Genomic DNA, 11,284 nt, shown 5'->3' with positions numbered 1-11,284 from the left:
ATTATTACAAATAAAATACTTTCTGAGAATTAACCCAGTTATATTACACTTGCAGTACAATTTAAATCATAATAATAATTTCATATAAAAACGGCTGAAAATACAAGACAGCTTGAAAAATGACGAAAGATAGCCCTGTAGGCTCCTGACGCAGGACCGAGAGGACAGTGTAGAAAACTAGATGTCAGATTCACCTGTTGGCTGCTAATCGTGATGATATGTACCCTCCTGGGATTTGGGTCACTATATAACCCCAGAAAAAGGAGCCGTGGATCATCCCCACTGTCTCCGGGTCCCAGTTAAACTTGGCTTTCTGAGAAACAGAGGATGGAACAGTGTTCACAAAAACAAAACACTGAGCTATGTTTGAAACTGTAATAAATAAAATAATAAATATGGAGCTTATTATGTCGCAATGTAGCGGCTTGTGTTTTAGAATTTCAGGTGTTTCTATTTTCCGTTCACTTGCCTATAGGCTATAACTAAACATCTCATTAAAAATAATAATAAAGAATCCTTTAACAATTATTTGAATATACAGTACAAAGTTTGCATTTTCACGTCTCAGAACATAAATTACTTGGATGAATGGATAGAAGGCTGAAGTTATAAAATTAAAAAAAGTAAAAAAAAAAAAAGAAAGAAAGAAGAGAAATTAGACACTGAGACTATTAGACTCATAAATTAAATGCCGGAGAGCAAATATCCCGACAAGGACAAGAACAGGAATAACAAACAGGGAGTTTTTTAAATTAATTTTTCCCCTTTTTGTTCCTTTTTAAACTGCATATTTTATTTAAAAAATAATAATCAAAGTTTGGGGTTAATAATAGTATCAGTGGAAGGCCCTCACAAGGATAGTAAGACAAATGTGTGTGTGTGTGTGTGTGTGTGTGTGTGTGTGTGTGTGTGTGTGTCCAGGAGAAGGAGGGAACCACGTACATGACGTAGACCTAACACCTATGAAGATATTTCATGCACGCGCACGCACCTCTGTGATGATGATTTTGCCGTTATGGTGAATGGTGCTGTTGTTCACCATGCTCACGATGGCCACGCCCAAATTGCACCGAATCCCGAAAGAGATGCAAAAGCCCAGGCCGCTCATGATGGCGATGATGTAGCGGCGCGGGAGACCGAAGCACGTGCAGTCACATAAGGGCGCCTTCCGTTCACTGCTCTGCGCCGGTCGGCCATCTTCCGTTAATTCAATATTTTCCCCTGTTTTCTGTCTCTTTTCCAACACCCTACACCGGCAAAAAGGGCATTACCGAATGAACTTGGGGAGAAAAAAAAAGATAGAACCTATATCTGGTGCAGAGAGAGTAACGAAAAAGCTAAATGGTCGGCCTAATTAATCAGTGCATAGGCAAATTTAGGCTAAACAATATAGAAAGAATATAAAACGCATAATCATAATTAAACTCTTATAAGTACAGTTATTCCAATCGAATTATATTCATATTTTAAGAGGATACAAGTATCACGATCACCGTGTTAGCATTCCATGACATTTAAATCATGCAGGCCAACTTGATCATGAGTAAATATTCTTTAGCATGAAACATGAAACACAGTGTATAAATAATTCTGATTAACTCTAAAATCAAAGTCAGGGAACGCAGAGGATTCAGCCGGAGCGCCAAAGGCCTCATCTGTCTCTCCTGTACCGCAATGCAGCATTTCATTCACCTTCGCCCTTACTTGCATTCAGACAAGCTTCACGTTTAAAAATTTCAACAACAAAAATGTTTCAGTAAATATGTTAGTATAATTGCTAACAAATGCACAATATACAACCGTTTTATGTGTTTTTGTTTGTTTGTTTTTACAGAACAGTTGCAGGCGGAGAGCAGATGAAGCCATGCATTCCGATTAGAAACAAAATAGAGAAAATGGTCTTGCAAACCAATTTCGATCATGTTCTGGGGGAAAAAAGAACCTAATCTATTTTCATTTGTTTTGCTTTTCACTCTACATTTAATGCATTATTTAGAGTAAATCAGTGACTTGTAGGAATGTCACAGGCTATGTTCTGTGAATAGTTTCGACGTTCAGTTCAAGGTCCTCGTATAATATGAAGTGTTAAATAATCCATTTCGATAGACAACTATTCAGTATGAAATCGAAAAAAAAAAGATTAGTAAAAGAATACGCTTCTGTATTCAATCGAAAAAAAATTATTTATCAGAAAATTAAAAAAAATCTATTACAGGTTACTAGTAGTTATAATTATAACCCATCTAAACGAATTTGTGTGTAAATAGCTACACATGCACACACACAAAAATAAAATAAAATAAAATGCACAAATGTTTTTTCTTTTGCACACGTACATACAGTACAGGAGATTCGTTTCGTTCATATTTAAAGACCTCTGAAGGGTCTCTGAAAAGGTGACACTCAGGGGAATTCTCTGGCCAATGATTACAATTTAATCAGCTTTTCTCTCACACAAATGACTTTGAAATGTCTTCTACATGCTTTAAATTTCACTCTGAATTATACATTTATTACTGCACACACACACACACACACACACACACACACACACACACACACACACACACACACACACACACACACCTTTAAACAACCGCGTGACTGTGTTGCAAATGTGTTTTGTAAAATGTCGTGACATCCTCTATCATTTGTTATAGACTTGTTCATTCTGGGATGCCCCTGACGAATATTCTATGCAATGCAAAATGGTTTCGAGTGGAAATCAACAGAATATGATTATGATTATTATCATGATTTCAGCTTACTTGTACATATGACCCAGCGTCTTCCCTGCTAGATGCTTGAAAGCGTCTTTGCTGGGCACGAAACCGGGCTCCTTCGGAGTATCCATGTCCAAATAGGCTATGATAATCCTTCGTTTTCTTTTTGCTAGTGTTAAAGTATCATATCACGGACGAGCTGGTCGGACATACCGGAGAGACACCCAGCAGATCTGTGATTAAGTCGGACAGATAGCTAAAGAAAGACAAATAGTCCTCAGACACGAAAAGTGTAAAAGAAAAAAAAAGAAAGACAGGAAGGAAAGAAGGAAGGAAGGAAGAAAAAACACCTATATATGACAGGAGAAATCAGAAATGGAGTGGCTCTCTCTGTTCGGAATGATAAACTCGCTCTTCTTACGCACCGTGAGCGTGTTTTTCACTGCCATCTCGATGCGAGCCAATACATCTGATGTTCACGTCAAACTCGACGACTTCCTTGGTTTTTTTAGAAGATTGAGGAAAAAACTTTGGTGGAAAAAAAACCCTCACCTATTGAAATATTACACAGACGACAGACAGGCAACAATGAACGATCAAAATCAGAATAAATGACTGGAAATGAAGTTCCCGATTTAGCTAATCCGCTTTCAGCACCAAGGTCAGCGACACGGTGCGCGCTGCCCGTCGCTTATGCACTGGAGCGCGCGCGTTACACTCTAGACAGCACCCCCTCCCCTCCCCTCCCCTCCCCTCCCGCCACCCCTTCCCCATACACGCCAGTCTGCCCACTTCAACTGGGAGGGGTTAGACATCACGGGAAACATTCGCAATCCGGTCATTTTCAAACATGCCCGGCAGTTTTTTTTTTTGGAAGGGAACTGCATTACTGCGACAAAAAGGCCTTTTTAAAGCATGGGGTACACATCTGTGCTTCCAATCTCACTGGTTGTTTATTATATAAAAGGCCAGGCGAACCTCCTGGGGGCGGTGCTATGGAAACCGAACGAGGAGTGTTTCCCCCTCCGAGATGTCGCTTCTGTGGCCGCAAAAATGTATTAATAATTCAAACACAGCTCAGCAAAGCGTCTTCTTGTTTGCAGGAGACGTGTGCAAGGAGGAGAGTGTGAGTGTGTGAATATGCATCTATCTGTAATGCAAGAGGTCAAAAGATACAAGTGAAGCAATGCACTACTGCATGTTTAGAAATGTAGCCTGCTTATCTCCCAAGCAGCAAGAGGGGGGAAAAGGACTAGCCTTGAAAATAAACCTAATGGAATATGTTTATATGACTTAAAGTTCACGGCGTAGTGCTAAAAAAAAGACAATACCACAAAGACATGAAACTACTGACAGTTACATCAAAGAAAGCCACAAACAGCAAACAGGTAGTTGGACTAAATGTTAGTGAGCATGTGGCGCCATCTGGCGGACATGCTATGAGCATGCGCACAAAAGTGCATTTCACTGGCTTCTCTGACCACCTTCTACATTACCTGATCATTCACACAGGCACAATTTTATCTAGGCGGCACGGTGGTGTAGTGGTTAGCGCTGTCGCCTCACAGCAAGAAGGCCCGGGTTCGAGCTCCGTGGCCGGCGAGGGCCTTTCTGTGCGGAGTTTGCATGTTCTCCCCGTGTCCACGTGGGTTTCCTCCGGGTGCTCCGGTTTCCCCCACAGTCCAAAGACATGCAGGTTAGGTTAACTGGCGACTCTAAATTGACCGTGAGTGTGAATGGTTGTCTATGTGTCAGCCCTGTGATGACCTGGCGACTTGTCCAGGGTGTACTCCGCCTTTTGCCCGTAGTCAGCTGGGATAGGCTCCAGCTTGCCTGCGACCCTGTAGAACAGGATAAAGCGGCTAGAGATGATGAGTTGAATGAGACAATTTTATATACATGCATACACACACTATATAGATATACAACCCCGATTCCAAAAAAGTTGGGACAAAGTACAAATTGTAAATAAAAATGCAATGCAATGATGTGGAAGTTTCAAAATTCCATATTTTATTCAGAATAGAACACAGATGACATATCAAATGTTTAAACTGAGAAAATGTATCATTTAAAGAGAAAAATTAGGTGATTTTAAATTTCATGACAACAACACATCTCAAAAAAGTTGGGACAAGGCCATGTTTACCACTGTGAGACATCCCCTTTTCTCTTTACAACAGTCTGTAAACGTCTGGGGACTGAGGAGACAAGTTGCTCAAGTTTAGGGATAGGAAAGTTAACCCATTCTTGTCTAATGTAGGATTCTAGTTGTTCAACTGTCGTAGGTCTTTTTTGTCATATCTTCCGTTTTATGATGCGCCAAATGTTTTCTATGGGTGAAAGATCTGGACTGCAGGCTGGCCAGTTCAGTACCCGGACCCTTCTTCTACGCAGCCATGATGCTGTAATTGATGCAGTATGTGGTTTGGAATTGTCATGTTGGAAAACACAAGGTCTTCCCTGAAAGAGACATCCTCTGGATGGGAGCATATGTTGCTCTAGAACCTGGATATACAGTGGTGCTTGAAAGTTTGTGAACTCTTTAGAATTTTCTATATTTCTGCATAAATATGATCTAAAACATCATCAGATTTTCACACAAGTCCTAAAAGTAGATAAAGAGAACCCAGTTAAACAAATGAGACAAAAATATTATGCTTGGTCATTTATTTATTGAGGAAAATGATCCAAAATTACATATCTGTGAGTGGCAAAAGTATGTGAACCTCTAGGATTAACAGTTAATTTGAAGGTGAAATTAGAGTCAGGTGTTTTCAGTCAATGGGATGACAATCAGGTGTGAGTGGGCACCCTGTTTTATTTAAAGAACAGAGATCTATCAAAGTCTGATCTTCACAACACATGTTTGTGGAAGTGTATCATGGCATGAACAAAGGAGATTTCTGAGGACCTCAGAAAAAGCATTGTTGATGCTCACCAGGCTGGAAAAGGTTACAAAACCATCTCTAAAGAGTTTGGACTCCACCAATCCACAGTCAGACAGCTTGTGTACAAATGGAGGAAATTCAAGACCATTGTTACCCTCCCCAGGAGTGGTCGACCAACAAAGATCACTCAAAGAGCAAGGCGTGTAATAGTTGGCGAGGTCACAGAGGACCCCAGGGTAACTTCTAAGCAACTGAAGGCCTCTCTCACATTGGCTAATGTTAATGTTCATGAGTCCACCATCAGGAGAACACTGAACAACAATGGTGTGCATGGCAGGGTTGCAAGGAGAAAGCCACTGCTCTCCAAAAAGAACATTGCTGCTCATCTGCAGTTTGCTAAAGATCACGTGGACAAGCCAGAAGGCTATTGGAAAAATGTTTTGTGGACGGATGAGACCAAACTAGAACTTTTTGGTTTCATTGAGAAGCGTTATGTTTGGAGAAAGGAAAACCCTGCATTCCAGCATAAGAACCTTATCCCATCTGTGAAACATGGTGACGGTAGTGTCATGGTTTGGGCCTGTTTTGCTGCATCTGGGCCAGGATGGCTTGCCATCATTGATGGAATAATGAATTCTGAATTATACCAGCGAATTCTAAAGGAAAATGTCAGGACATCTGTCCATGAACTGAATCTCAAGAGAAGGTGGGTCATGCAGCAAGACAACGACCCTAAGCACACAAGTCGTTCTACCAAAGAATGGTTAAAGAAGAATAAAGTGAATGTTTTGGAATGGCCAAGTCAAAGTCCTGACCTTAATCCAATCAAAATGTTGTGGAAGGACCTGAAGCGAGCAGTTCATGTGAGGAAACCCACCAACATCCCAGAGTTGAAGCTGTTCTGTACGGAGGAAAGGGCTAAAATTCCTCCAAGCTGGTGAGCAGGACTGATCAACAGTTACCGCAAGCGTTTAGTTGCAGTTATTGCTGCACAAGAGGGTCACACCAGATACTTTTTATATGCTCTTTTTATACCCAGTCATGTTAATGACCTATTGCCAATTGACCTAATGAGTTGCAATTTGGTCCTCCAGCTGTTCCTTTTTTGTATCTTTAACTTTTCCAGCCTCTTATTGCCCCTGTCCCAACTTTTTTGAGATGTGTTGCTGTCATGAAATTTCAAATGAGCCAATATTTGCCATGAAATTTCAAAATGTCTCACTTTCGACATTTGATATGTTGTCTATGTTCTATTGTGAATACAATATCAGTTTTTGAGATTTGTAAATAATTGTATTCCGTTTTTATTTACAATTTGTACTTTGTCCCAACTTTTTTGGAATCGGGGTTGTACATACACACATGTGAAACCGGAGTCAAATTCCTCGTGTGTGTCCACATACCTGGCAATAAAAGTGATTCTGATATATACACACATACACATACACTTATGTGCAAAATAATAGCAGTGTGTTTAAAACAACTGAGAAAAAGCTCAATCCTCATAATAGCATTTATTTCCATATACACAAAGGCACTGGGAGCACTGCACATTCAATTCCAAATTAAAACATGAACAAAATATCAATTTTAAACTGAAAATGAAGAAAAAAGAATAGGCTGTTCAAAAAAATAGCAGTGTCTGCATTTTCATTTACAAACTCGAATGTTTACAGTATGAACTGAAATTTGTTTACAGATTGAGCTTTTCTGTTAATCACTGAACTAATATTGAGTTGTATAACCTTTATTTCTGCGTGGCATGGAGTCAACTAACATCCGACACCTGCGAAGAGATATTCCAGCCCAAGCTGACAGGACTACATTCCACAGTTCTTCTGCATTCTTGGGTTTTGCATCAAAAACTGCATTTTTTATGTCTCTCCACAAATTCTCAATCGGATTGAGGTCTGGAGATTGGGCTGGCCACTTCATAAAATCAATCTTGTTGGTCTGGAAACAGGATGCTGCCCGCTTGCTGGTGTGTTTGGGGTCAATGTCCTGCTGAAACACCCATTTCAAGGGCATTTCTTCTTCAGCATAAGGCAACATGACCTCTTCAAGTATTCTGATATATTCAAACTGGTCCATGGTGCCTGGTATGCGATAAATGGGCCCGACTCCAAAGTATGAGAAACATCCCCAAACCATTATGCTTGCACCTCCATGTTTTACAGTCTTCACAGTGTACTGTGGCTTAAATTCAGTGTTTATGGGTCGTCTCACAAACTGTCTGTGGCCTTTAGACCCAATAAGAACAATCTTGATCTCATCTGTCCACAGAATGTTGCGCCACTTCTCTTTAGGCCAGTCAGTGTGTTCTTTGGCAAACTGTAACCTTTTCAACACATCTTTTTTTCAGCAATGGTACTTTACGAGGGTTTCTTGCAAATAGTTTGGCTTCACATAGGCGTCTTCTGATTGTTGCAGTACTCACAGGTACAGTAACTGAAGATCTTCTTTGATTTCCCTGGAGCTGATCATTGGATGCTTCTTTGCCATTCTTGTTATTCTATGATCTACGCGGATGGTAGTATTTCTTTTCCTACCACGTGTTTCGGGTTTTGTTTGCCATTTTAAAGCATTTGAGATCATTTTAGCTGAGCAGCCAATTACAGTATTTTCTGCACTTCTTTATATTTTTTCCCCTCTCCAATCAACTTCTTGATCAAAGTTCTTTCTCCTTCGGTACAATGTCTGGAACGACCCATTTTACTCACTGAGCAAGGGCTAAAACCAGCAGGTACAACATTTGCTACCCTCCTTCTTTAAATAAGGGCCATAATTGACACCTGTTTCTTCACAGAATGAATGACCTCACTAATTGAACTCCACACTGCTATTAATTTGAACACGCCCCTTTCATTAAATGAGTCAATTATACCCAATTAGCAGAGTGTATGTCGTGACTGTTGATTCCGTTGGCTGCCCATTACTCGGCTACACCTATTTTTTCCCATGTTGTATTATCTTTTCTGCCAAAATCAGTAATTAAACATGTTAGTGATGTTAGACTGCTATTATTTTGCACATAACTGTACATACACACAAAATATTATATGTACATTTCAGCTAAAGAGCAAATTGAGCTTCATTGTCTGAAAAAAATTTATAGGCTTATTTTAAGAGTCATGCAACTCAAGTAGTTGGAACATGGGCTATAAGATCACAAAAACAATTACATGGCTAAATAGCACCATTATTCAACAAGTCAACCGATTAAGCAAAGACGAGTAAACATTTTAAGACAACTTTGCATAAATGTATACATATACAACAGCACGCACCAGCCATTTCTGATCACTGGAAGGTTGACTTTCCCAAGATATACACTTAAACCAGGTATATGGGCTTTATATTTCTTTCAAAGAAATTTGGAATCACATGAGTTACCCATCAGCAACAATACAAAAGGAAAGAAAGACAAACATCATCTTCAAAATACATCAGAAAAGATACAATACCAATACACACAACTACAGGTACATGCCGAGACAGTTTAACATCATACAGATACTTTTCACAAAATGATGGCATGAATAAACAAGACTAACAGAAGTGGTAAAAAAAAATGTAAGTAGCATTGCAATATCAAATTTAACAGTATATCGCTCAGTGAGTACAAAGGAACTTCCTGAAACCTCATTCAGTCCTACAGAGATCTTAGTGTTTCACAAGTCTTCTCAGAGGCTTATAAACACAGCACTGTCTGAAACCTGAAGTGTAAGAGCACAAAAATACATGAACAAAACCAATACAGGATTAGATGCAAGACAATGAGACATGAGATGGAAATGCCTCTAATGTTCAAAACACCTCTGGACGTGGTTCTTCATTGCTTCTTTGTACATACGGAGGAGTCTTTCAAGGTTTTTAATTTTTGTCTCGAATTTAACATCCCATGAAGCAATTTCTCTGATGTATTTTTTTTTATTACGCTGAAATACTTTTGAGTGTGGGGCAATTAAGAATGAAGCATGAATATTCTTGATTTATGAAGAACTAAAAGCACACCTGTATCTCAAAGAAGCTGTTGCTCTTTGCATTCTGTGTATACATCAAATTCAGCATTTCATTATTTAGTATACATCACAATCTATCTATATGTACATCTTCTATTCAAACACATAATAGTGCAATACATTCATTCCAGTTTACTAAAGAGCTCTTGAGTTAAAAAAAGGGGGGGGGGGGGGGGGGGGGGTTTGCAGGCTCTTGATAGAAAACCGTTAATGTGTTCATCGCTATTTTTTTTTAGTGTAATCCTGCACAGTTTTTTTTTCCTGTGTTGACAAATTTAAAACTCAAATTAACTGTTTAACCTCCTAAGGCCCAAGCTGTTTTTTTACATGCATTTTTTATTTCTCTTTGCTATTTGGGCTTATTAGAACCTGATTAGAATAAAAACTAAGCATCATCTTTTGATAAGATGTACTTTTAGAGAAAAAGTATGTCCACATATGTGGATTCTTGTTCCGAATTTCCATAAAGTGCTGTCCACGCATGTGACCGCTAAGCCCTAGGAGGTTAATGTAAATGCTGTATATATATATATATATATATATATATATATATATATAGAGAGAGAGAGAGAGAGAGAGAGAGAGAGAGAGAGAGAGATAGAGATAGATAGATAGTACCCTTTCATCCATAACTCTAACCCAGTACACATACTGTAGGTCCTAAGACTCGCTTTGCATAAGAGAGCATAGATATTGACAACAATATGACAGATTTCACTTGTGATCATTACAACATGGTTGTTTGGATGGATATCACACTGAAAGGTATTACACTACAGTGTTTTGAAATTAAGGATATTAAAAAGACGCGCAGTGTAGTTTTAAAAGTGATGAGCCAGCAAAACTCTGCATCTGAACAGAGGGACCAAAATAAGAAAGGAAAATAAAAACCATATAGTGCAACACATCCAGGCAGCTTCTTCTGAAAAAAGGAAACAGGAGAGTGACATCTAATAAAAGCTTATTTATCTCTAAAAGAATTCTTCAAAGATCATATAATCATACTTGAATGTTCACATTTTATTTTCACTTGCCATTGGTTTACGTGGCAAAACAACGAGAGAGTCAGTTCAGAGTGCTGTCCAAATCATAAACTCTGCCGCGCATCATGCTCATCACAGCAGTCACGAATACTGACAGAGCACTGGATGCTAGAGAGACAAGAGTTAGAGTGCACTGCAAAGGAGAGTAAAATACAGACAGCAGAAGAGCCAGAAGGACTCAGCTTGGCCTCATCTTCATTATAACGGAAAGAGAGTTTATCAGGGTTCCAAGACAGGTAAAGACTATAGGCGGGCTAGTTCTTTGAGAACACATGCAGGACAGCATGGTCTGGTGCTGATCGTCCTCTACTGGTAGATACTCATGACTGGCTGGCACCCCTTCAGGCTCCTGTAGGTTCAGGAGCTCCTTAGATGCATTCAGACAAGACTTCAATCTTGTCCAGAGGGAGCAGTGAGCTGCATTCTGTCGTGTGACTGAAATCTGTGGTCTGACTCTGGCTGAGCTCCATTGCAATCTTCTTCACATCATAGTCATGCAGGTATTCTTGCACCAGGTAGCGCTCGTGCTTTATGCGGTCCTTAACTTCTGACGGCACATCAGGGATCAGCCATGCCACAAAGAACTTCACCACAAACACCACGTG

At 39.6% G+C, this 11,284-nt stretch overlaps 2 protein-coding genes across 7 annotated transcripts in view; both read right to left on the bottom strand.

The window, feature by feature from the left end:
- Positions 1-10,965, bottom strand: part of slc17a6b (solute carrier family 17 member 6b) — a 27,741-nt gene extending 16,776 nt beyond the window's left edge. The window contains exons 1-4 of one of the 2 annotated variants that reach the window (XM_060911443.1): positions 10,863-10,965; positions 2,769-2,814; positions 992-1,247; positions 195-313 (exon numbers count right to left, since the gene is read on the bottom strand). In XM_060911443.1, coding sequence (XP_060767426.1) covers positions 195-313; positions 992-1,247; positions 2,769-2,814; positions 10,863-10,965 — 524 coding nt within the window. Of the gene's footprint in view, positions 1-194; positions 314-991; positions 1,248-2,768; positions 2,855-10,862 lie in introns of those variants that run through there. The other variant, XM_060911444.1, reaches the window with a different exon arrangement.
- ano5b (anoctamin 5b) overlaps positions 10,951-11,284 on the bottom strand; it is a 98,111-nt gene continuing 97,777 nt past the window's right edge. For 3 of the 5 annotated variants that reach the window (XM_060911440.1, XM_060911441.1, XM_060911442.1), the window contains one exon: positions 10,951-11,284. In XM_060911440.1, coding sequence (XP_060767423.1) covers positions 11,048-11,284 — 237 coding nt within the window. In that variant the 3' untranslated portion in view covers positions 10,951-11,047. The other 2 variants (XM_060911438.1, XM_060911439.1) reach the window with 1 other exon arrangement.

The sequence above is a fragment of the Neoarius graeffei genome, chromosome 27, assembly GCF_027579695.1.
Source record: "Neoarius graeffei isolate fNeoGra1 chromosome 27, fNeoGra1.pri, whole genome shotgun sequence".
In the NCBI taxonomy this organism is placed as follows: Eukaryota; Metazoa; Chordata; class Actinopteri; order Siluriformes; family Ariidae; genus Neoarius; species Neoarius graeffei.
Note: the sequence above shows the minus strand (reverse complement) of the source record. Positions and strands in the feature narration are given on the sequence as shown.